The sequence below is a fragment of the Boleophthalmus pectinirostris genome, unplaced genomic scaffold (assembly GCF_026225935.1).
Source record: "Boleophthalmus pectinirostris isolate CB_2022bp ecotype Guang Dong unplaced genomic scaffold, ASM2622593v1 HiC_scaffold_8, whole genome shotgun sequence".
Taxonomy (NCBI): Eukaryota; Metazoa; Chordata; class Actinopteri; order Gobiiformes; family Gobiidae; genus Boleophthalmus; species Boleophthalmus pectinirostris.
In genome coordinates, this window is record NW_026571515.1 from 18,180,882 (window position 1) to 18,208,556 (window position 27,675).

Genomic DNA, 27,675 nt, shown 5'->3' on the forward strand with positions numbered 1-27,675 from the left:
CCCCTAAAAAACAAGCAAGCAAACATTTAAAATAATAAAATAAAATAAAATCACACACACCCAAAAGACTGTTATATTTTATTTACCTTCTACCTTCTTTTCCTGGTTTGAAAGTCTAATTTGAAAGCCATTTTTTAATACTGTCTTTCTTGTCAGTTTTAATTTTTACATGTTGCACACAGCACACAAAAAAACTACAGATGATTTTTTCCTCTGGTGTTGTGCTGAAAGATGATTCACAACCTGTGATTTATGGCTTTGTTTACAGCAGCTGTGTGTTTGACAGAAACCACTACGCCCCCAGAGAAAGTGTTCTTTGAAGCTCAAATCATTTTAGTGGATCCCGGTTTAATAAACTTGACAATGACAGAACTGTATTTTTATATAAAATTATATTTCTTGAATCCTGGACAATTTGCATTCTATTTCTTTACAGTATCTCATCACTTTCTATCCACTAGACTTAGACCAACTTTATTGATTCACAAGGCAATTATTTGAACTACGCTACATTGTTCTGTAATTTTTAAGGCCTAAAAATTATTCCTCCAAGTCTCTCAATGGGCATATTGACATAATTCCACTCCCAAGTCCAACCCTCGAGTTCCGCCTCTGCCTCTCTAAACCAGTCCTTGCGCGTTCTGCAGTCGAGCCTTCATGAGCCAACCTCCTCGATTTTACTCTATACAAACTCCGCTATGATCATGTGACGGGATAAACTAACTCGCAGCGCTCCAAAGACACATGCTGGGTGCGCGCGCACGTGGTCGTGAACGTCAGTGAGAGAGAGAGAGGGAGAGAAAAAGAGAGAGGCAGATACGGAGTTTGAGAGAGCCGTACAGCCACCCAAAGACCGTCCCGTGGAGCTATACTCTCATTACGCACAATTACGCACCGACAGGTACTTTGTTCCGGAGAGCCCTCGGTGTGACGGGGCGGATTCTTCATGCAATAGGTGAGTGCACGAAGCTTTACTGAAACATTTTTGTATTTCAGTGATGTCCTGACAAATCGATTTGATGAGAGGAGACAGAAGAACTGATAATCGAGGATTAAACGAGTGCAAAATGTGCGTCCCATGTTGCTTTGAAAATGTTGTCTCTTCTTCTGTCTTTTCACGTTTTGTAGTTGTGTCTGCTGTGGATTTGGAGATCGAGTGTAAAGCCATTGACTTGCATGGAGTTTTATTCAAACATATGCTGTGCTGAAACATTGTTGTTGCAAATCCAAATTTTCGATTGAACCCATGTGCTTTACGGTATTGTGATGGTAAAAGTATTTGGGTGTGCGCTCTTCACACGCCTTTCTTGTAAAGATCCATAAGTGGCTTGTTTTGTGCAGAGCAGCGCGCGTCACGCTGTCAGAGCGCTCTGATGTGTCAGGGTTACTATTGGACAAACTGCTTTAGCCTGGACCAGGTCAGACTGGTTCGCCGACCTGCACAAACTGCCCCAAACTTTTTCCACGGCTATTGCGTGTCATGTGATTTATATCCATTGAAAAGCATCAGATGCTCTGGTTTAGATGACACGGTTATATAACGCGGTGGCAGCATTATAAGTGTGCATAGCTCGGCCTTTTAAGAAAAAAAAAATGTTGCTGTGGATTTGAATTCTGGGATCTGAAATATTTGAAGTTGCTGTGTGCGAGATTTACAGAAGAGGGCGCACCACCATTAATCCTCACTCTATCTTCACAATTGGCTTTATGCGTACGTCTAACTTCGTTAGGATCTAAAACTCACTTCAGTGCTCATGGCATTATTAATATCAGTTTTCCTGCTAAATGCACAGTGTCTGTACCTGTACGTGGCTGTATAAAAGATAATGAATACAAATCTTTAGTCATTCTTGGATGCTATCATGTGCCTTTTACCATGAAAAGTCAATTGAACTGTTGCTAATGAGCGTATCACGGATATAACCTACAAACAGGCCGTTAAAACGACTGCTTTGAAGTTAGAAGATAAGTGAGAATTGGGAACTCCTGATTCCACATGGTCAGCTTTAAGCGTGCTGCAGCAGCTGCAGCAGGCGCGCGCTCACACGCACGCGCACAGTCTTCACATTCCACTTGGTTCACACGTGGTTGACTTTCTTTTCTGGAGTGTCCTCAGTGCAGAGCTAAAGAAAGCTGGAGGTACACAGGACACAAAACCGCCAATTAGCATGGCTTTGGACCACTTCACTGGTTTACAGTCAGCTTAAGCTGCAGGTAGTTTATGTAGAAGTCTGTAGGGCTACGTTCCTCTGGTCTAAAACATACACTGGATTAACTTGGCATGTTAACCAATTAAAATGTACAATCACAAACTGTGGCAAAGTTGACAACATTCTGATGCTCCATAGTAAAATATGTCATTAAACATTCACCTGCGTTTTCAGTTGTGTTTTGTGGGACTGACTATAGCATGGTCCTTTAATGAGTGTGAATGGGTACAAGTTGGTACATGAAACATACTACATACTTTGTGAATAGGACTATTCATGGGTATCAAATTCCTGTTTTGATGGTTTTTTCTCATTTAAAAGATTTTGGTTTAAACTGTTAAATGTTTAAACAACCATCCTAATTTTTCATAAAGCTAAAATGCATGGATAGTATATGTGAGGGCATAATAATTACATTTCAGGGACAAATCAAAATGACAGTGCTAGTACTAGTATATGTTAAAGTCTATAATACTCCTTAACACTCTAATCTAATCTAGGCACAGTTAGAAAGTGTTGTTACTGCAGCAAAAATAGCCGGAAGCTTTAGTGCAAAATTGACACACACCAAAAGCATCATCTTGTGTCACCTTATACATTATTATGTAACTGCCACTACTCCAAAAACGACTCCCCGAGTAGCAGGTTCAGGTTTAAAGCTGTTGTTGCAATGACACTTTTTACAGAACACTGGGTTTGGTTGGGTTTGTAAAAAAAACAAAACAAACTAAAAACTTTTTTTTAATTTACTTGTTATTTGCTCTTTGTCATTTCAGGAGGAAGAGTTGTTTTCATCCATACTGAGGCTTTTCATCTTGAACAGTTCTATAGCTGAGCAGAGCCCACACAGGAATGGTGGATCACCTGCCCCTTGGTGAGGAGACCTTCCTGTACTACACTCACTCCCCGGGAGCGGACTACCCCTGCTTTCACACCGGCGGTGCTTTATCCCAGGGTGCTATGGTAACGGACGCCTGTATCAGCCACAGTCAACAACCTTACCCGGGGGTGACCCTGTCCCTCTCCTCGGGTATGACACTGTCTGAAGATGACCTGAGTGACTCGTCTAGTCCCCGCTCATCTCTGTGCTCCAGCCCAGAGTCCCTGTCTCCGTCCTCGCACCACACGTTTGGGTCCAGCTATGAGAGCAGGAGCAACTGCAGCAGTGGGAGCTCCTCAGGCGAGAGCCAGGACAGCCTCCTGGACCTGCTCCTGTCCCAGTCCAGCCTCAACAGCTCAGCCCCTTATCATCACGGCAGCACCACCTCCCTCTCTTCAGACGTCTCATCCCCTCCTTCTTCACTGTCCTCATCACCCACTGCACCACAGTTACCCATGGGTCTGTCCTGGGATTTTAAAAAGGAGCAGAGGGTCAGCCTCCAGCACCAAGCCAAAGAGGACTGTTATGAGTTCCCTGTCTTCCTGGATGAACTGCAAGACCCGGCGGCGCTCCTCTTCCAGCCCACCTTGGAGGAAATCGAGGAGTTCCTTGAGGAGAACATGGTGGTGGCCATGGGCAGAGATGAGGAGGCTAGTGATGAAGAGATGTCCCCCATGTCCCAGGATGCAGACATGGACATTATAACAGGTTCTGCAGAGACCACATTAGAACAACAGACAGCAGATCAGACTGTACCTGTGGCTTTTGCTGCTACAAACCCTTCGTCTTCCTTCACAGAGACCAAACCCACACCAGCACTTCTGGACAAGGACAACATACATTTACCAATTGACACCAATGGCATCAAGCAGGAGGACCACCCTTCACTAAAAGAGGGCACCAACGCCCAATCTGGTGTGCCTGTTATCCTGCAGATCCAGCCCATTCAGATCAAACAGGAACCCACCACAAGTGCAATTTCTGATTCTAGCAACCAGCAACAGCAAAAAACTCAAACCACGAATGCCGCATCAGACATCAAAATCGCCCAACTTCTCGTCAACATCCAGGGTCAGACATTTGCCTTGGTGCCTCAGCTACTTCCAACCACGAGCTTGGCCAATGCAAGCAAAACTGGAAGCAACAGTCCTTCCAAATTTGTGAGGATCGCACCCGTACCCATTGCAGCTAAACCAATTGGGCTTGGCGAAGGAGGGCTAGGGGGAGGTGTGGCTGCTGGGGTTCTTGGCGGAGCTCAGAGGTACCCGAAAAGCGCCGTAGCGGACCTGATAAAAATGCACAAGTGTTCTTTTCCTGGATGCAATAAGATGTACACCAAAAGCAGCCATCTTAAGGCCCATCTCAGGAGACACACGGGGGAAAAGCCATTCGCCTGCACCTGGCCTGGATGTGGTTGGAGGTGAGCAATTTTGTATTTCTTTGTAAATGATTTAAGATCTGGTTAAACTGTCATGATTTAGAACCATTTGCATCATAATTTCTGCTTTCAGAGGTAGTTTGTAAGTGGGTGACGAAAGTAAAGCTAAAGATAGAGATATATCAGAAGCTCTGTTCCTCAAATTAGACTCAATTTAAGTTTTATTTTAACATAGCCTGACCAGAAAGGGCTGCGTTGGTTGGCACGACAACAGATGAGCTGATTTGTGCTCTTAAGCAAGTCTCTGAATCCTAAAATTACAGTCGCAAGCTCGCTAGTATTAGCCAACAGTTTTCCACTTAGTCACTCACCTACACAGAACCATGGACCCTTGTATTGATCACAGGTTCCTGAAAACGTGTTGTTTAACTAATGTTGTATTTTTTCAAGGGTGACCAGTTTTTCAAAATAAAAAACTGGAACACCCTCAGTTTGAGTTGGTTGGTGATAATAAAATTGCAAATCGAGTGCGTAATTAAGGAAAATTGGTCCGCACTTGGCCCATTCACGACTAACATGAGTCAGTATAGTCACATTTTCTTTGTGTTTTGTCATTTTTAAGCAGCTTTTGTGTATTTTACCTCAACAAATGACAATGTATGTCGGTCTTTACTGTTGGCAGGGATCAAACTGGTTAAAAATAGGCACACTTGGGACATTTCTTGCATAAAACTGGGACAAATCACTGGTTTTGGATAAATCTGCTGGGACAGAGGACACAGGGCTCAAAACTGGAACTGTCCCGGGGAAATAGGGACATCTGGTCACCCTAATTCTTTCAAACTTTTCAAACTATCTTGAATACTATAGGTATTTGCTAATGTCTGAATTGTGTCACCATGATAACTGATGAATATTCTGTCATATAGATACATGTAGAACCCCCCCAGAGTATCAATATTAAGAGCATGCAAACACAGATGACGGAATCTAAAATGTAGGCCATTGATGTATTGTATGGTAATGTTAGTTTGTAATAATACACCCGGCTGTAATTTAAGTAGAGGAGTGTTCCCAGGCTTAAGGTTAAAAATAGTCCGTCAACAACATAAATACCAACAACTAAATATACATGTTTGAAACCGCATGACTTATCACCTGTTCCCAATTGGCATCATCAAAATAGAAGTGTGTTTATAAACTCAAATGTCTCAGGAAATTACATCGACTAATGGTATTTTAATATTGTATTGCATTGCAAGACTTGTTTGAATTGAGTTTAATGGAGTCAACCTTTTTTTCATTATTGTTAGTGCGGTTCGCAAAGTGAACGCCACCCTACCCTCCGGTCAGTGGAGTTAAAACTGTCCTCTGTCCAACAAAAGAATCATTTTACCTTCTATTTCATGTCCAGTAACGCAAGTGAGAAATGATCAGTGTAATGTGTAACTAGTTTCCAGCACCTGCATTTTTACTTATCTACAACTATTTAACAGAATAAGAATTTTCTGAAATAGTTTTCTTATGGTCTTGTATTACATTTCTTTGAAGAATTATGTATATTAAAGGTTCTATTTTGAGATTTTAGCCATGTTAGAAAACTATTACCTCCTCAAAAACATGTCTGGAGTTGCACACATGTTTGAGTAATCCTTTATTAGTCTGTCTTCATTTCCAAAGCTCAAAATGCTCTGTTCCACCTTGTGATGTCATGAAGCAATAGTTTATTAGCCTGATTCATCAGCCGGCGGGTACTTTTTGCATTTAACCAATCGCAGCTGTTTGGTCGCGACGTATGTAATGTGCCACTTACGGGGCTAACTTGTATATTAAGCTTTTCCCAAATCCTGTAGGAAGAAGGACAATAACGTCTTTGTTCCGGCTTTAAATCCTCGATCTCAGGAATCGTTGCCAACACAGAATGTATGGCTCTTCGCTGATTTGCTGGTGCCCGAACTCGCACTTCGGAGGTTTTTGTGAACCGTCTAGTGTATTTCGATTCCTCACCTAGTCGCTGGAGAGAAATGAATTTGAGTGGTATTGAGTAGTTTACAAGTTAACAGCAAATTTTTCCTTTAGTTCAGTAGAAATCGTCAATTCAAGGGCTGAAGTCATCCAAATGATTCTAGTGAAGGTGTATGGCGTTTAAAAGCACAGTGGAGCACTTCCTGTACTACCACATGACATCACCAGGTGGAACTCAGTCTAACTATGCATGGTTTGTGTGTTAAACATGTTTGAATGAAACAAAACACAACTCCAGGTACGTTTGTGATGAGGAAACAACATTTTTGTACCGATTTCTTTTGGTACCAGTACTACCTCAACCTTCTTTATTTGTTACCGTCTTGCTACCATTAACTAATCTCTCCAGGAAACCCATGTGGTCTTTTGTGTCCTGATTTAGCCACTCGCAAATGATACGAACATGTCTACCGCAATGGCACATGATAAGGCGTAAACAGTATCAACTTTGCTTTCCAGGGATAACTCTTGGCTTCAATCTCTTATTCTGTACTATTTTTAAACAATACTTCACACAACAGTTTTACAGCGCAATACATTGTCATTTAGATGCAATAAAGAAACATAGTGGTAGTAAAAGTAGGAAATCTCCCTTCTTCTACAGTCAATTACAAAGTCTATTTAGGTGAGATCTAATCTTGCTATAACTGCGGCTCCCAGTATCTGGATGTTGTTGTACCCTGGTAAAGTTGTAGATTAGATAGAGCAGTGTTTGAAGTTGGGTTTTAAGCAGACTTTGCCCCCTGCTTGTTATTCTGCTTGTTTGCTCTCTGTCTGCGGCCACTACATACAGACACTCTTACTCGCAAAGCCAAGTTCAAAGTTTTCTCTTTAAACTGGTTTGCATTTCACAGTTGTTTAATTTTCTGTGTAGGTGTGATGTTGATGAGTGTTTAGAGGTACAGCTTTTTTAGACACAGTACTGATTTCGATACTATGGCTTTAACTATTTGTTGATAGACTGAAAACAGCATTTATTTCCTTTAAACAAAAATAAAATAAGACAAAACTGGTTATGTAGCTGTTCTTTATCTCTTGAGTAACTACTGAACAACTTGGTATAAATGCAAGTTCAAACATAAATTTTTTGAGGCCAATTATAACCAGTAAAGTAGTAGTAGTAGTTGTCTTATTGCATCAATTTATATGGCAAACATGGATATTGCCTGAACCAATATTTGGAAGCCAATATCCGATCCAGCAAATTATTCATTATCTTACACCAGTAACACATCGGTGCATCCCTTATATTGTTTTTTATGCTTTAGTACGTTTGATCTTTTTGAGGTTTACAGAAATAAATATTTTGGGGAATATTTTTGTAGGATTTGGCACATTTTAATAGTGTGTAATGTGTGTAACCTGGCAGATGTGTTGACCTGTTACCCAATCTATAAAACCAGTCCAGAAGAGCCCAAATAACTGCTGATTTACCAATTAAGCACTGGGTTGATGTGCTGTTGACTCAGAACCAGCAACTCTGTACTTAAATTTTAACAACAGTAACAGTAGGAAATAGCAGGACTTGTGGTGGTCGTGGCAAAAAGCCTGTGTTTGTGGTTTTGGAAGTAATAATAATAATTAAAGTAGTAGTTGTAGGAAGTAGTTCTAGTCCAGATAACTAAGGTCGCTACAATCAAACTGAAACCACAGATTAAATTGAGCAATTACTAAATCACAGAGTTGGCATTTTGTTAAACAATAGAAGATCTATTACACGCAAAATATCTTGTCCATTTATGGAAAAATGTAGAAATAGTTAGTCAGTCAAATATCACATTAAAAAATGTACTAAAAAACTAATGAAATATCTGAAAAATGTACTAAGAGTAAAAAGTAAATGTATTTCTGCAGAGATTTTTTTGAAAAATTACAGCATGAAATGTAACGATCCAATTGATTTCTTAACGTTTCTATAATTTCTTTGTGTTTTTGTGTATTTGGTTTGCTCAAAATTGCAATGTAAACTCTAATTAAATGTGCTAAAAATAAGTCTTAACCATTTCAGAACATTCAAAACTATAAACAAAAGTAGTTTTTAGTCCAGATCTAAAAAGTAGTGGAGTAGAAATTACATATACCTGCTCTCAAATGTCGTGAAGTAAAAGTAAATAGTATCCACTGTGAAATGTACTTTAGTAAACTACAGATACCTAAAAATTGTACTTAAGTATACTTTGTTACCTTCCACCACTGATTAGTTTGTAGTAAGACACTTGTCGTCATGTAGTAGTCATAGAAGTAGTAAAACAACTTGGGAGCTTGAGTCATTGTTGTAGTTGTGGTTAACTGTGACCACTATACTTGTAAACTTGTAAACTTTATAAAGCTGACAGTAGCAACATCTTGTTCTGCCAAAGCCACCCACATTTTTTACTTCTAATATCTTGTACTACCGAACACAACTACTACCTAAGTACTTTAACATGCCTATTTCTCCCACTGAATCTGAATCCTGATTTCAACTCTACGATCCAAAGTCCGCCCAGACTTTCGGCCTGGCGGTCAGTGGATTCTTCCTTTGGACCCTGCTGTTGTTGCGCATGCTGTCCTTCATGCACGCACTCAGGCTGGGCATGTTTACAACAAATATTACAGCCATGTTTTTGCAAGGAGATGACTTTATGGTGCAGATTGCAGGATTAGATGAGACCGGGTTAGGAGGAACAGATAAAAGAACTAAGGGGGGATATTTGTGTTTATGCCCCAGGTGAATCACATAGTAAATATACACCAGAAGTGAAAAGTTTGGACACACCCTCTCATTCAATGTTGTTTTTTCTTTTATCTTTACTACTTTAAACATTTTGGATACATAAAGAAGAGGTGAAATATATGATGTAAGATAGATAGAGGATAGAAGATATATGGAATTATGTGGCAAAAAGTGACAAAAGTGAAATAACTCAACAGAATATTTTTTTGTATCTTGTATTGAAATTCCTCAAAGTATCCACCCTTTACTTTGTTGACAGCACTGTAAACTTTTGGCCTTTCAATGACTTTACCTGAAATGGTTTTTACTTCACAACACGTGTCAGGATCAAGAAATACCAACTGTCAAAAGCAGTGATAAAAGCAAAGGGTCGCTATTTTTCATTATTCTGATTCTTTTTCATTTTTGTTTAAGCATTGAACTTTTACTTTTGTACTTTGTTAACTTCCACTGGTAAGTAGAACAACTTGGGAGCTGTTTATTAACTAGAGTCATTGTTGTAGTTGTGGTTAGCTGTGGCTACTGAGTACTGCATACTTCGCAAGTAGCACCATCTTGGTTTACCAAAGTCATTCACACTTAGGGATGTAACAATATCCAAATCTCACGGTAGGATATTTATTGTGATATTTTAAAGAGGCTGATATAATTGTAGACAGGACACTTTTTTGCTTTTAAAATACCTTGACAAGATTTTGGTGTGGATTATTTCCATCATAATCCCAAGAATTCAAGTAAAAAATATACCTCTTCATGTTTTCTGCACTGAAATGAATCATGGGATATGTAGTTCCCGATGTTTATAAGCTGTTCTGAACTTGTGATTCGATATATTGCGTCAGCCCACGATATTATTGTGAGACTTTTGACGATATCACGATATTTCCGTTATTGTTATATCCATACTCACACTTAAACATTTTTGGACTACTAATACTTTATACTTGAGTAGTACGAGTACTTTTACATGCATATTCTGAAGTTAGGAGTTATTCTGATTGTATTTTATTTTTGTTGTATGTGTTCTGTCATAGTTTGGATGCGTCAGTGATAATCTACAATGTAAATAATCCTGAAAATAAAAGTGTGTCCAAACTTTTGACGTTGATGTGTCGGTGAGCACAGCATGTAGTTTAGCAAAGTGTTCCACCTCACACCTGCATGCATTTACAACTTGACACGTTTTTTTTTTTTTTAGTTTTTTTTTTTACAATAATTATTACAATATCTGGGATTTCGTTCAAGTATTTTAAGTACTGTAAGTTATGTAACAATGTGTTTTTCTCGTCATTTTAATGTCTCTGAAAGAACTTTTGAGAACTTTTCCCTTTGGAAGCTGAGATAATTGTTTCAAACCAACAAACGGAATGTGGCGTCTTTGTAACGCTTCCCAAAGTTGCTAATACTTTGCGAGAGAAAAGAATGGCCCCTGTGAAGTTCTCCAGGCTGGGTTTTATGGCCTTTATGGCTTCCTTATGTTGCGTTGTTGTTTGGTTATTGTGGCTGCTCGGACATGTGCTATCTTTCATAAACATCATACTTGCTGCACATGCTTGGGACGCATACAAGACGAAATAGTTTAGGAAAAAAAAAAAAAAAAAAAAAGGAAATATACAAATGAAAAAAAAAAAAAAAAGTACAAAAAAAAATAAAATAAAATAATAATAATAATAATAATAATAATAATAATAATAATAATAATAAAATGATTGCAACTAAAATACATAAATAAAATAAAATGATCAAATTACAAAGGTTGGATTTTATTGTACAATAGAAGGTTCATTACTCAAAATACCTTGTCTGATACAATCCTAATCAGCAGTAATAGTTAGTTTCAATGATGGATGAAGTACACAATGTTGTTTCGTAAATCAAATTCTAGATACTTTAAATAAAACCAAATTGAATTAAATGGAGCTGGCCAACTACATAGTTAAATTTCACTTTCCCAGTCAAATGCTGTTGTTCTGCAAGCTCTTACCACATCCAAAATGCATAATCAAGTAATTTTAGTGTTATGACTACATCCACTTTGCAGGGTTGTCAAAACACTATGGAGCACACTGTGTCCAGCCTGAACAAGCTTAATTGAATCAAGCAAAAAGAATGAAAATAGTAAATGGAAAATACCGGCTTTCTTTTTTAGTGAACGCCTGTTTTAATTTTGCAAGTGCATCTGCAACATTTAACAGTTTTGTTTTATTCTATGTCTAAATAATTACGTGTGGTGCATTTTATTTATTTATTTTTTGATATCAGGTTGTGTGCAGCCTACCACAATGCATTCATAAACTGTAACAAAGATAGAGTGAGGGTGGCTCTATTTTGTCTTAAGGTTGGCATTGTATTCCCTCTAACCAGCACTTTCTCTTGTTGTGCTTTTGTGCAAGACACTTAAAGGTGCATTATCTCTTGTGGAGGGTACGCCACCTGCTTTTCTTCATGGAGATGTCATTGCTTTGTCTGGAATGTTTCACAGTCTGGTATTAAACCTTTCTATCTTCATCTTTGGAGACCAAATCAGACCAAGTTACAGGTCAGATCTGTGGAGAGGCGACCCCGCTCACATTCAAAATGCCTGTTTTTCATCGTATTTTGAGCAAAACCACCTGTAACTGTATAAATGTAAACATAAGGTAGAGCTGTTTAATGTCATACTGTGGAACATTCCAAGCAGAGCAATGACGTATCCATAGAAACAAGAAGGTGATGGACCCCCAACCAAAAAGTTACGTATTGTGTGTTTGACTGTACTTCTGTAAATGCAGAGTGTGTTTGGAGAGGCTGTTGGAGCACATGGGACGCCACATTTCTGTCACTCAGCCCCGGGGCAGCTGCAGATGGCATGAGGTTTATCAAGCCAGCAACAGATTTCAAGGATGTAATTATTATTGTTATTAATTCAGTTCAGTGACTGACTAAACTAGTTTGAGTTCTTGTTTTAGTCTTGTAAAAACATCAAACGCAGATATACTATTCGCCGCTTGATGTTTGTTGTATAATTTGTTCCATGGAAGGCTCAGGTTCCAATTTTAGACTTTGTTTGTTGACCTTTTGTTTATGTATTTGAAACATGGAAAGTCAGACTGTTAACACTGCTATTCCTAAGTGACTCAAAGTAACCTCAAGTCTATTTGTATTTACTCATACCAGGAAGACAGTCTCTTACTTCTATTCGTGTGTGAGTAAAAGTTATATGGAATTCTATCGAGCAAAAGCAGCTTAAAGGTGCACTCTGCAACTTTTCTGGAGGGTCCGTCACCTGCTTGTTTCTATGGATTTGTCCTTGCTCTGCCTGGAATGTTCCACAGTATTGCATTAAATAGCTTTACCTTACAATTACTCAATTACATGTGGTTTTATAGCTCAAAAATACAAAGAAAAACTGTCATTCTGACTGTGAGCGGGGTCGCCTCTTCATAGATGTGACCTGTAATTTGGTCTGCTTTGGGCTCCATGAAGATAGAGGTTAGGTTTAATGCCATACTGTGAAACATTCCAGTCAAAACAATAACATTCCCATGGAGAAAAGTATTTGACAGACCATCCACTAGAGAAATTACACAACAAGATTCAGATTAAATTCATCTTTTGAAAAATATTTGCAAACTAGATACCCCTTTTTAGATGTGAAAGGATGAAATTATCGTTTTATTGCACTAAAAAACACGACTGTTAAAGCTGCTAAACTATAATCCGTCACTAATCTTTTAAGAATGGCACTTCTGTTGACATCTGTTTTCACAAATGAACACTTCACTTGAAATTTTCTAGTTTTCTTACAGCAGCTGACTGTGAATTCCTTATAAATGCATCATCCTTGGCCTTAGAGCAAATACTGTTTCGTTGGAGCATACTCAGTGGTTGAAGGTAACCAAGAAGTAAAACAACAGAAGTAAAAGTACAGCACACATATTACATATCTGTTCTTTGCTTAAGTACATTTTAAAGTGGATATTTTTTACTTTTACTTCACTACATTTAAGAAAGTGTTTCTGTACTTCCTAACCCACTACATGTTCGATCTGGGCTGAAAAGTAAAAAGTAAAAACTAGTTTTCTTTACGGTTTGGGACCTGAAATGGTGGAGAATTTATTTTTTTAGAACATTTAATAAGTTAACTACCCAGCTTTGAGCAAATAAATACTCAAAAATGGCGAGAAAAATTAAGAAATCAATTGAATCTACTAAATTCTGTATCAAAGTCTTTACATTTTATCTCTGCAAAATACTTACTTACCTTTTATTCTTTAGGTAAATTTTTAAACAGGTACTTTAATACTTTAACTTAAATAGATTTTTTCATGTGATACTTTTACTTTTACTGTCTACCAGCTGTCAGTGTAGGCAGGAGAACAGGATGGGGTTCCTCTCTGAAAGACGTTGGTACGTTTGATGTGATTTTGAAGGCTCTCCCTGGTTTGTTGAGTTATTGGCAGTAAGGCCTGGAGTCAGAGCGTACATACTTGTAATTCTCACAGAACGACGCTGCCAAGGTCTCAGTATGACAGCAGCAGTATATACAGTTATACAGTCAACCCTTTGAGCCCCTCCTCCCCTGTGTGCCCCCCTGTCCTCCAAGTCCAGCCAGGAAATGGGGGTTAGACACCTTTAGCCTGCCATAATGTCAGAGCTGGGCCATGTGCAAAACACCAGGACAGAGTAGAGTTCAAGTAGCTGCCAGGGGTTTAAGCAGTATATATGAAAATATTTGTGATTTAGCAAAATATGCATTAAAAAATATATGTATGAAGCTTTGTTTGAACATAAAAAGGTGCTACAAAAATGTAATTATCCTGCTCTGTACTTAGTTTGTAGGAAGACAAGTTTATGTGTGAGTTGTACCAATATTTTATTTGATAATTTGGGAAAAATTACTCAGATTGTCCCTACACATCGGCCCAGAAATATTGGTAGAGAATATCGGCCATTGGTTCTTCTGGATTCTACACCATTGGTATCAGCATTGACCATGAAAAAATACATATTTAGTGTGATCACATATTAAAGTATAAATAGTTAACGGTGTATCATGCACCTTTTCTAGCTATTCTGCGACCTCTGCTACCTCCCATACTCTGGAACCTTACAGGCCATCCAATACTGTCACCATGGAGACCTCCCACCATAACGATTTTTAAGAGTTACTTTTAAAGACTCATAATATTCAATTGGCTTTTTTGCATTTTTCATCATGTTATATTTGTTGTCCTCTCCTGAAATACATATCTAGAGTTGTATTTGTATTGTATTTGCTTCATTCATGCTTGTTTCATCTGTCTATTAAATCAAAGTTGGCTTCTCTGAGCATGCAAAGAAGCTCAATTTGCAATTTTCCTGGATTGTTGCATCATAGGTAGATTTCAAAGTGTGTTTTCCAAATGCAGACATTAATTTAAGATGTGAAATGTGCACCCCAAAGTGACCAAAAGCATGCTTAAAGGGAATTTAAAGCCACAATATGTGTTCTTTAAGGCAGACTATTCTCACTGTACGTTTGCACATTGTCTGCATCAGATCTACTGTACCTTGATGTTGCTTTGGTATCAAACCTTAGACCTTCCAGCTGTGAGATGTTTTTCCACTTTAACCTTTAAAAGCCCCTAGCCCCATTTCACCGTCTATATTTCCCAGAATACATCCACATGTTAAACTCTTCAGAACGCATCGCAGCCGGTCTGCTCATACTTGGCCAAAGACTCACACAAAGTTATGGTTTAATATTTGCAGTGTATGTTTTTCATTTTCACTCCCTTTTCACCACACCACCGCAGTTTATGTTCACACAGCACTGAGGCCTACTGGTACATGTTACATATAGACCCAACCTGCATGGAGAGTGAAGGGAACAGCCTGGGCTCACTCCCAAACAGTTTGCTGTAAAAACACTCTGACGTGAGCGCGCTGGTCCTCTGTCATCAGGACGCCAATGTTGTCCTTGTCAGCTGATACATATGCTATTTTCTGATCTGTTATAATGTTTCCTCATCAAAAACATACCTGGAATTGTGTTTTGTTTCATTCACATATGTTTATTTAGGCTTCTCTCAAACTGAAAACACTGTTCCACCTTGTGATGGCTCAGGAAGTGCTCCACTGTGTTTTTAAACTCCATACACCTCATTTGAACCAAAGCTAAGAAGTAGCTGTTAACTTGAAAACTACCACTGCACATGACCTCACTAGGTGGAACAGAGTATGCTGATCTTTGGAGATGTAAACAGACTAATAATGCGGGATTACTCGAACATGTGTGAATGAAACAAAACACAACTCCGGGTTTGTTTTTGGGAAGGTAAAAACACAGACGTGAGCGCGACGGCCCCCTGTCATCAGGACCCAGTGTTGTCCTTGTCAACTGATACGCATGACTCTACAACACAACACTGTTAGAGGCAAGTGACAGTGAAAGGACTGTCAGGAGCCTGTTATGAGCTCTGCCTAGAGGAAATGGTTGCAATGTTTCGATCGTCACAGCCCACATACTCTCCTAAGTCTGGTCACACGCCGAGGAGGCAATGTCACCGCTGTGGGAAGGTTGTTGGAGAGAGCAATCTTTCGGATCTGTTCAAAAGACTCTTTGTATATTTATTTATATGACAGAAGCCAATGTGAGAACTAATTTTATCTACAGACTAATCACAGAGAGAAATGGTTCAACCTACCTGGTCACCCAATGACTGCGCGGGGGTGTGAGCAACACAGCCAACTGCGAACCGATCTGAGGTCCCAGCCCTTCCAGACCCCTTTGGAAGGTAGCACCTCCAGTTGTCCACTTTGGACTCTGAACAGGGGTACGGACCACGTAAAGCAGTCTGAACCGCTAAGCTCTGTGTACGCTTTGAAATAATGAAATTCGAAATAAAATGTTGCACTGAAATAATAATAATAATTAAGAAAGTAGCTGTGATTAAAATGCCAAATATGTTTTTGTGCACAAAGCTCTCTCATGTTGCCTCATCTGATTCTGTGTTGATTCTTGTGTCCATAAAAATTGGGAAAAAAATGATCTCATCCAACTGCTCACAGAACCATTCCACAGAGCCGACTCGTACACCAGTGCCCCATCACTAAAAAAACACCACAGTGCTCTAGGTTTGATGGACTTGAATGATGAGGTCCAGTATTAGTGGTGTACTTGGTCCACATGGCAATAATAACACTAGATAATGTAAACAGTGTTGAAAATCACAATCTCATTTTTACATATCCTGTGTTTTTTGCATAAGTATTTGCCTCAGGTTTTCTGTGGCTGCAATGTTAGTATGTAATTTAAAATGTGTGGCTGTCACGTGCCCAAATATTGAGGCTAAGTACAATTTCTTGGTTTCTGTTAAAGTGAATGTTTAATTTTGTGCATTGTGCCTCGTTATGACTGTCAGTATTGTCATTAGGGTATCTTTTATATGACTTAAAGCTCACAAGAGTCTGTTTTGCTTAATATAGGACCTTTAAGGGAAGCCTTTAGCCATAGTGAAAGTTGTTCCATTATTGCCTTTATAAAACTATTATGCGAATGCGAACACAACTCATGATGCAGTTATGTGTTGAGTTTGTAGGTCAGTGGAGAGTGCATCGCAGGTCAGTGTGTAAAAATGTGCTTGTCATTTAGCACAATGATACATAGCAGATTAAAGTGTCTTGCTCAAGGACGCAATAGCTGCATGATCTGTTCTCAGCTGGTATTCTATCACCACTCCCTGGATTTATGGGTTTACATTGAATCACACTTTTAAGGATTATAGCTGACCACTGAAATTGTTATGTTTTGGTTCGAGCTTTATAAAGTTAAGGACATAGGTTAGAGCTGAGATGCATTTTTTGCACTTTGGATATATTTATGTTGTCAAAAGTACAGAAAATCAAATTCTAATCGATACTAAAACTAGATACTCATTTGATCAAGAATCGATATTGAAAACCCACATTCACAGGACAGAAATGAACCTTTAGAATGATCTTGAGCTGCATCAGAACAAGTATAAGATTAATACACATCCATGGATTACACTGATATAAGATACAGCATGGTAATGTGAACAAAAGTACTACAGTTTGATGTTGAAAATCACATTCTATTGTCTAAGGAAGAGTGTTTTTGATTATCATTGTGGTATCGGAATCAGCATCATGTCTGTTCCTTAGTATCGAAAACAAGTTTGAAATGTTAGTACCGTGACAACACTAGCACGTATGTCAGCTTCCTAATACTCCTCATAAACCCCATTTTCCCTTCTCCAACAAAGACGATCTCTGTTTCTGTCCCATCTGTGTGTAATTACTGCATGGGGGCAATAATGTGATTTCCTTTTAGAATTCACTGGTGATAACATAAACAAATATTCGGGGAACTGGGACCGTGCCAGTGTTCTTGTTATTGTAGTTCCGCAGGTGTAGAGGCGCTCTGTTTTCTCTCTGCTCAGATGGTGGTGGAGCTCCGAGCCGAGGGACAAGCTGGAACAGAATCTGGGCCTTGTTTCTCACTCCAGTTTAGAGTATGTGTGGTGCGGTCGCTTTAAAGAAGTGCAAAAAACACCATTAAAATACTATGTAATTACCAGAGCCGTCTCCACACAAACGTCATTATGAACCTAGTAACCTCGCAAGTTTTCATAGTAACACTCTGACTAGAAGGATGAGCGTGTAGATTCACCCAAGCAGTTACAAGAATGATTATATATTTAAGGTCTAAACTACATGGTTAGTAAATTTTTGGTGTTTTGGTGTTTATCTTGATCCCAGATTGCATACATGAAAGCAAAATATTAAAGTCTGTGTTGAAGTATAAATGGAAAATTGTACCGAGAATTCAATTTTTGAAGTAAGGGCCAGTGAAGGACTCTGAAACTCATTTATATTCAGGAAATACTGTGGATAAGTTGTCACATGCTGGATATGAAAGAGATAAACATATCCACATGACAGCTCCTAAAAATAAGAACAATAGAGTGTTTACGTAAGGCCTGACCTGCTGTGGTTGGACTGAATCCCACATGAGACAGAAGAGATGGGTTGTGTCATGCCCTGGATTGAAGCTTTAGGGTGTGATGTGTTCTCTGCTCATGTGTCATGGAGATTAAAGACAGGCCCATAGTGTATAGGGCAAGAAGAAACAACATACATTTATGTAACTGACTGTACTTTCTTCACTCATCATATAAAGTAGTGTACAGCAATTTAGGCCATGCTGTTGTATCCAACTTTAATTTGACTTTCACTGAATTAATTTAATAACATGTGACAGACATTTGTTTTGAATGATTAATATATGGACAGATTCTTTGTTTGACACATTGTCCTTTCAAATATACGGTCTATGGTTTGGCAACACAGCGGATAAGCGCAGCCTGAGAGCAGAAAACGTTGCTGTCTGTGTGGTTTACACCTGGATCACGGGTTAACATTGCTACACTAGCTAGTGATATTGTCAGTGCACTCAAATAGTTTATTGCTGTGTGATAAAATAAGTTGTGATGCTAAATGAACATTAGTGAGGGGGATACGTCTTAGCCGTATGCGTAAATGACGAGAACAAATGTCTCAAACTTCAGTAGCCGAACATCCGCTCATACCTGATTGATAGAACTAGCGTAGACCCCAAGAAAACCTGAAATCTGCTGAAATCCTCCAAGACACTGACATGATACAGACAGGACAGAGACTCTTTCTGCAAGAGTCATGTGCAGTAGAGCGCGGGGAGAGACGGGGGTGATGCGCCGAGGAAGATGCCCGTTTGATTGTGTTTTGAAGAGTTATTTTGCTCCTGATACACACACTCCTCATGGAAAATACACAAAGAAATGCAGATGATGCAGCTTTTAAGTTAACAGCAATTGGTGTGGCTGTGGAAGAAGGAAACAGAGCTGCTGCACGTGAGCTCGACATCAATGGTGAGATTTTGGCAACGGCAGCGTGACGAACTGACTCAATGCAAAAAGATGATAAAAGCTTTCAGAGGTGAAAAAGCAGATGGCCCAAACTTGAAAAGGTTCTTAAAGACGTGAACACCTATTCAGATGTGACCTATATATGTACAAATTTAAAATTTAGTTAAAATTTAGTTGATGCGACCTATATTCAGGTGCACTCAATAGTCCGGAAAATACAGTAAAACATGTAAATGCTTAAGAGTTCTACACACAAACTGAACAGTGCATGCATTCTTATAACACCAGCCAGTGTTTCTGTATTTAAATACCTTTTAAGTTCAGAATCTGGGCCAAATAAAATGTGTCACCTCATCAGGTTACTTGAGCTACAAACACGGATAAACTCACAGAACATACAGACATTGAATGAGGTTGAGACATAACACCGCCAGTGACTTCTGCTGTCATAATTTGTTTAAAGAAGATCTGAGAACAGTTTGCGTACTTGGGAAACTTTGAAGTTTCATAACTCTACAAATGATTACAGGAACATTACAACACAGTGCATTGTCTTGCCCTTTACATCCCCCTTACATCATGGCAGAACAAAGACATGTGTTGAATATTTGATTTGTTCATAATTAAGACTGAAGGAGGTTGTCTAATCTGCTTTAAATCCACAGTCGATGCATTCTAAGAAAAGAAACCTCAGTCTTTCTTAATATTGCTTATTATGTATTTAGTTCTGAACATTCATTGAGTTTCATGTAAGAGGCCCAAATGCCTGGGGGCCTCTTGTGTATAATTTTTCATGTTTTACATTTCTCAGGGAGCACATAGTCTTTGATTTGTACATGAATTCCCATAGAAACATACATTTATCCACCATGTAATCTGAGAAATCCCACCATGAAAATAACCTGCTTCTTGCGTTTGATTGATACAAATTGCATGGGTAATGGAGTGGCTGTTGACTCATGGTGGAGCCTGAGCAGCAACCGTGGCTCGATCTTAATCTAAAAATGTGAAAAGGCAAACACAAGGAGCTGAAAATAAATCTCAGACTTAGTAACAGTTGGTGGACCACTGTAACCTCCTGTTCCATCGTAGAGCACGTTTATTTGACATAAGCCTAAAAATAATACTTCTTTTGCTTATCATTACGTGTATCCGAGTGTTTGTTTTGCTGTTCTTGGCTTTTCGGGTCCACAGCTTGCCTCTCTAAGCTCCACTGGTTATCTCTGTTTTATTACTGGCCCATTAAAATGATGAATAGGCCAGTTGTGTAATCTATGTCTAGAGTGGAAAGGCTTTGAAAAAAATCCTTGGACTGACTGCTTTACGTGCCTGAATTATCACCTCCTTGGCCTCTCCACCAGCCGCTGTTGGAGATGGAGAGGAAATTGATGCATTGTTCATGGATGTGGTAAAACGCTTAGAAATGATTTTGAATTCATTATCATTTTTCTTTTCTGTCAAACATCGTGAGTAGATATCGAACAAAAAAAAAAAAAAAAAAGATCTGAAAGAATACAAGGATCACATGTGTTTCCGAAGAGGTCAAAACAACAGCGTTAGGAGGTTTTAAGACCCCATGGAGACTTTTCTGGTGAGGGCTGTGCTGCTTGGTTGTCTTTATAAAGGTGTTATTGCTTTGCCTGGAATGTTCCGCAGTATGGCATTTAACTTATGCATATGGTATTTATTCGTTTAGTTTATATTTGATATTTCTGCATTCTTTCTGTGAGCTGGGTCTCCTCTCCACAGATCTCCATGCGCTATTTACGAGTTGTGTTTGGTTTCATTCACATGTTTAACTCACAACTCCTCCATATTTACGCTGCGTTCTTCTCTCAGACAGAAAACACTCTGGTCCACCTTGTGATGTCATGTGGTAATGCACAAACCTCTCCAATGTGCTTTTAAACTCCATACACCTTCTCAAATTATTTGGGTGATTTTACCCATGAAATTGCCAATCTCCACTAAACAAAAGGTAAAAAAGTAGCTACTAACTTGAAAACTACCTCTTCGTGACATCACAAGGTGGAACAGAACATCTTGACCTTTGGAGATGCAGAAAAACTAATAATGCAGTATTACTCAAACATGTGTGAATGAAACAAAACACAACTCCGGGTATGTTTTTGAAGAGGTAATAGCATTTCAAATAGCTTAAAGCTCACAAGAGTCAATTTTGCGTAATATAGGATCTAGTCAAAACTACTCAAATCCAGATTACTATTCAGAACTTGATATATTTTAACCCAAACTAGACTATTTAATTTTTGCAGCGATATTACTTGCTTACCATTCTACTTGTTTAAAGGTGCACTGTGTAACGTTTCTGGTGGAGGGTCCGTCAAATGCTCTTCTCTAGTACGATATTAAACCTTTCTATGTTCATGGAGACAAAACCAGACCAAGCTACAGGTCACATCTGTGGAGAGGCAGTCAGAATCCCCTTTTTCTCTGTATTTTAGCTATAAAACCACCTAAAATTGAATAAATGTAAATGTGGAACTGTTTGAAACTGTGAAACCTTCCAGGCAGAGCAATGACATATCCACAGAGACAAGCAGGTGACGGACCCTCCACCAGAAAAGGTACACAATGCACCTTTAAGATCTGATTAGGATTACTATTTTGCGAGTAAGAGACAGCCGTGACACCCAAGCCTTGGAGACGGGCACCGGGGGGTATAGGAATAGCCTGCGCTCATGTGTGCGGCTAAATATGGGGCCCCTCTTAAACTTCACAGGAGCTCAGAGGGGAAGACTTGTGTCACTTCACACCTCTCATATTACACTCCTCAAACCAAGCACTTTTATGTGGCACTCTTACACATGACTTCATTACATGTGAGTACATACGTTTAGGAGCACGGGGTTTCAATGCAAATGAAGCTCATGTGTCAGAACTTCAGTGACGGAAAGTAACCAAGTTCAAAATATTTAAGTACATTTTTTTCCGTATTTGTACTTTACTTAAACCTTTTTACAGTGGATACTTCACTTCATTTGAGAGCATGTATCTGTATTTTCTACTCTGCTACATTTCAGATCAGGCCTGAAAAGTAAAAAGTACTTTTCTTTTGAGACTGAAAAGGCTGAAACTTTGAGTTATTTTCCCAATTTTAAGCTAAACAAAATACATAAATACAAAACAAAATAAAAATCTAGAGCTAGAAAAATTAAGAAATCAATTGAATTACTTAAAATTAGATAAACTCTTTATCAAAATCACTTCATTTGATACTTTAATTGTTTTAAAATTTCCAAAATACAAACAGGAAGCAAAAACGCATGAATAGCAAACAAATGTAAAGTTGTGATTTAGGTGTTTTGGGGGCTCTGTAACAATGGAATCAAATCTATGGACAACTTTTTTTTTGTTTGTTTTGTACTTATAATCAGCCATTCTGCCCATCGTATTCATAACAGAAATTGATACCTACCTACCGTCCGAATGTAAATGCTGAGATCGTGTTAATGCTAAGAGGAGATACTGAGATCATCTGACTTGGTGGTGTTTTACAGCTCAGTTAACTGCTGGTTTATTCATCATGTAAGCCCTAAATATGGACCTTCTAATGATGGAAAGGAAAACAGGATATAATTCTCACATTACATCTCTCAAAGTTGTAGTATTTGCCCGGTCAACTCCTGGCTGTCAGTCAGAGATCTTGCATATCGTTTACACATTTTAAAAAGCTTAATGAATCTTTCCTACACTACAAAAACTAAAATCTTGATTTGAATTAAGAACATGTTATATTGATTTGAGTAAATTTCAAGTAAAATTATCAAAATGTTTTGTACTTGAAATAGGAAAATACACCTAGTTACACTAAAGATAAGAAAAACAACTCTTAGTACTTAAAATTAGAAACAAAATTTTATTTTGTTTGAATTGAAGGTCATATGTTTCACAAAATTGACTCTTCTGAGCTTTTAGTCATGTTATAATATTGTTTCCTCATCAAAAAACATACCTGGAATTGTTTTGTTTCATTCACACGTTTGAGTCTAGTGAAAGTGTATAGGTGTATATATTTTTTGCTACTTATTTAGAATTTATTATTACCATTTATATATTTTTTTGCTCTTTGTTATTATATTATTTGTGATGTGTGAGCTCCCGTGTCCAAATAATTTCCGTTGTGGATCAATAAAGTCTGTCTAGGCTTAATAGAGTTTAAAAATACAGTGGGGCACTTCCTGTATTGCTACATGACATCACAAGGTGGAACTTTTTTTCTGTTTGAGAGAAGAACTCAGCCTAAATATGCAGGGTTTGTGTGTTAAACGTGTGAATGAAATAAAACACAACTTCAGATATGGTTGAGATGAGGAAACAAGATCATGACGTAATACGGGCCCTTTAAGAAAAAATAAATAAATAAACTTGTTCCAAGTGAAATCTCCTCAGATCAAGTTAATTCTTCTTAATATGAGTCATTTGAAGTTACGTAGTTATGACGTTTTGCAGTGTAAATCTAACCCAGATCTGTGTTTTGCTGCTGGCAGGTTCTCCCGGTCAGATGAGCTGTCCCGGCACAGGCGCTCTCACTCCGGAGTCAAACCGTACCAGTGCATCGTCTGTGAGAAGAAGTTTGCCCGCAGTGATCACCTGTCCAAACACCTCAAAGTGCACCGCTTTCCACGAAGCAGCAGGACAGGACGCGCCACCAACTGACACCCCCAACCCCTGCTCAGACCCCCACCGTGCAAAGACCCCCACCCAGGCCCCCACCCGCCCGCTCAGGACAGACACACAGACAGCCTGCGGGACGGGGCTGTGGAGGGGCTGCTGGGGCTATGGGACTGTACGTGTGTGAGTGAGTGTGCGTGAAAGAGTGAGAGAGGAGAAGGGTGGTTGAGTCCAAACACCCTTTAAAACGTGTGTGCGGGACTGGGGCTCTTGTGTTAGCCGTGTTTATGTTCAAATATGTGCGCGTGACGTACATTCTGGTACTGTGATAATTTATTGGGTGGCGAGGAATGGACTGTAAAAATAAGCCTGATTGAAAACAGAAAACTGTTACTTGACATAACACCTTCACAGGTGAAATAAGCTTCTTGTATATTACAACTGTATTTGTCTCGTTCAAATCCTTTAGCTAATCTAATTTGAAGACAAATGAGCTATTGAGTGTATTTTTACACTTTTTAATTGTGTGTTTTGACATTGAAATGCCTTATTTCAGTATAGCATCTCTGAGGGATGTGCTCTGAACACTTCTGTGACGCGTTGTAAATGTAGATATATATTTGATATGTGATGTATGCCAACAAAAGGGAAACCAGTGGTAAATGATGGGAAATCATGGCGGGGCCAACCAAAAATAATAATCTAAAAAGTGTTGGTAACTGGAAACACAGAACGCATATCGCCATGTGCAGCCTATTGTAGCAGTATTATCACGACAATATCCTTTTGACAATCATGTACAGTATTGGGTCAGACATATCTGGTTTGGAAACTCATAAATTCTGGATTCCCTGTTAACCAGAACAGATGGAAAATTAGAAGGTAATTCTTGGTTTTATGTTTAGAAATACCCAAAGTATGGCCACTACAATGCAATTTATTGTCCCACCCACACTTAGACATGAACATTCCTTTAGCTTGAAGAAGCCTCTTGTTGTCAGTGTGTCAAAGAGTTGAATTAGAGCCAGTGATGCCTCTGTAAGTTTATAATTATCTCTGGTCCTTTGCCCAACCAGATCATTTGGATTTTTATCCAATTTTGTGGTATGGCCTGGCTTACAAATCCAAACTCATTGTATCATCTGGTTCACAAATGTTTTGAACCAAAGAAAGCATCAAGATAATGACAAACAATCCTCCCAGACACATGTGGTGCTCCGTGAGAAGAGCCATTGGGAGACAACATTTTGGGTTATGTAACTTTTTATTTACTTAAAGTTTTTTACTGCCACTCAATGAAGAGCAGAGATGTGTACGACAACTGGATGTACAACTCAAAGTTTAACTGGTAACTGGAAAGTATAAAGGCATAAAATTATATTGTTTAAACCATATCAAGAACAGTGGGCCATTGTTTAGTGTATCGTTTTATCACATATATGAGCACTGTTCATTTCGGACAGTGGATGGCCTGATTTACATTTACATCTCTATTTCTATTCTGGTTCTATGTCCCTAAGGGCTCCAATACTGATGTGACAGATGTGCGCTTACAACACTGTATCTTACCAAGTGGCACTTATTCACCAGGTTATGTAAAGTAAAAATAAGTATGCAAGAAAAGCCATATGATATCATTGAACTTGAAGGTGCCCTTTGCAACTTTTCAGGTAGCAGGTCTGTCACCTAATTGTCTCCATGGAGATGTTACTGATTTACCTGTAATGTAAAATTTAAAAAGTAAATTACAAAGTTGCCTCTCCACAGATCTGACCAATAACTTGGCCTTAAGTGTCACATGCTTGTTTCTTTAGACATGGAAAGGACAGCAAAGTCATCTCCGTGGAAACAAGCAGTTGGCAGACCCTCCATCGGAAAAATTACACAGTGCACCTTTAATTCATGAAGATGCTTTCACATTAAGATGTATTTTTTTCAACATACCTCAAAATAATGTAGAAAACAAAACACATTTAAGATTTATATGAATACTGAGGCCCCTACTTTACGCACCAATGACTGTTGTGTCTTCCGCGTGTGACCATGCTGCATCCCACTTGAACCAAATAGGGGACTGGATAAGCTCTTTGCTCAGTATTGTCCCAGTGATGTGATAAAGTGTTGTCCTTAAAGGGCCTATATTGCACAAAATTGACTCATGTGAACTTTTAGTCATGTTGGAATATTGTTACCTTCTCGAAAGCATACCTGGGGTTGTGTTTTGTTTCATTCACACATGTTTGAGTAATCTTGGTGTATATGTCTAGCCTGATTCATCAGATGGTTTCACTTTGTGGAAACAGTCTGATCTCACAGCATTAGGATTTGTTCGCTTCATGGTAGGAGGGTACCTTTTTTTTTATTTAACCAGTCGCTGCTGTTATGTTGTGACTTATGTAATGCACCAAATCCCGTAGGAAGAAGGGCAATAACGTCTTTCCCCTTGATAAAATTCACAAAACATTCTCTTTGTTTCAGTTTTAAATCCTCGATCTTGGGAATCATTGTCAACACAGAATGTATGGCTCTGTCTACATCCATCTCAACCACTTTGTTTACTGTTGTGTTGTACCACAAAAGGGACCCAGACAGGCGCTTGAGTTTGAAATCATGGCTTCACAGCTCTTCGCTGATTGGTCCAGTGCGCGATCTACAACTTCTGGAGTTCTTGCAAACTGTTTAGTGTTTTTCGATTCCTGACCTGGCAATAATGTGTCTGTCCACATCTCCAAAGCTCAAAATGCTCTGTTCCAGACCAAATTAACAGCTACCTTTTACACTTTGTTCAGTAGAGAATGGCAGCTCCAGGACCGAAATAATCTAAATGATTTTAGTGAAAATGTATGGAGTTAAACAACACAGTGGAGCACTTCCTATATTACCACATGGTATTACACGGTGGAACTGAGTGTTTCCCATTTGAGAGAAGAACTATGAACTAAGAAATATGCAGGATGTCTGATAAAGGTGTGAATGAAATAAAACACAACTCCTGGTATGTTTTTAATGAGGAAACAACATTATAATATAGATCAGAAAATAGTGTAATATGGGCCATTTAATGTACTTTGACAAAGCCTGATGAGCACCTGAGAGACGCCTGTATGGAGGAAATGTGCAGCCATACACCCAGAAGAATGAGGGCCTGTTCACTGGGCCTGTGAATGTATGTAAATATTGTATATGCATCCAAGAGGAGACATGAACTATTCTTTTAGTGATTTCTGTGATTTAAAGATTTTTAAGGCTATGTAAATAACATGATCATTCATATATAGTGGGTATAAATGCATAAGTGTTTACACATCATGGTTAAATGGCCGAGAAGCTTTTCATCCAAGGTTTGGTTTTTGCTTCCTGTACCTTATTGTTCATAATGAGCCATCAAATGTGCCTCTTTTAATTGTGCTCTGTAAACACTTAACAGGAAAAATGTTCAAAATGATATATATATTTTTGTTGCTTTTGTTCTACGTAAATCCATTTACAAATAAAAATTTAAAAGAAAATGTATACATTGTCCAAGTTGTGTTCATTTGAAGCTTGCATATGTTTTTTTAAGGGTGAGCTATGTAAGGTTTTGGTTGGGGCCCCATCACATGCTGGTTTCTATGGATATATCATTGCTCTGCATGGAATGTTCCTCAGTATGACATTAAAAAGCTCTACCGTACATTTATTAAACTACAGCTAGTTTTATACCTTCAAAATACATAGGAAAAACAGGCATTCTGTCTGTGAGATGGGTCTCCTCTCCACAGATCTGACCTGTAACTGACCTGCTTGGTTTGGTCTCCATGAAGATAAAAAGGTTTATTGTCATACTGTGAAACATTCCAGACAAAGTTATAACATCTCCATGAAGAAAAGTAGTAACAGACCCTCCACCAGAAAAGTTACACAATGCATCAATATACAATAAATAAATAAATAAATAAAGT

At 38.6% G+C, this 27,675-nt stretch overlaps 1 protein-coding gene across 1 annotated transcript; it reads left to right on the forward strand.

Annotated features, from left to right (window-relative positions):
- The first annotated feature begins 729 nt into the window (after positions 1–729).
- On the forward strand, positions 730–27,238 carry klf15 (Kruppel-like factor 15). Its single transcript, XM_020922436.2, has 3 exons — positions 730–955; positions 2,987–4,510; positions 23,611–27,238. Exons 2-3 carry the CDS (start codon positions 3,063–3,065, stop codon positions 23,777–23,779), a joined length of 1,617 nt encoding a protein of 538 aa, XP_020778095.1. The 5' UTR covers positions 730–955; positions 2,987–3,062; the 3' UTR covers positions 23,780–27,238.
- Positions 27,239–27,675: the final 437 nt, after the last annotated feature.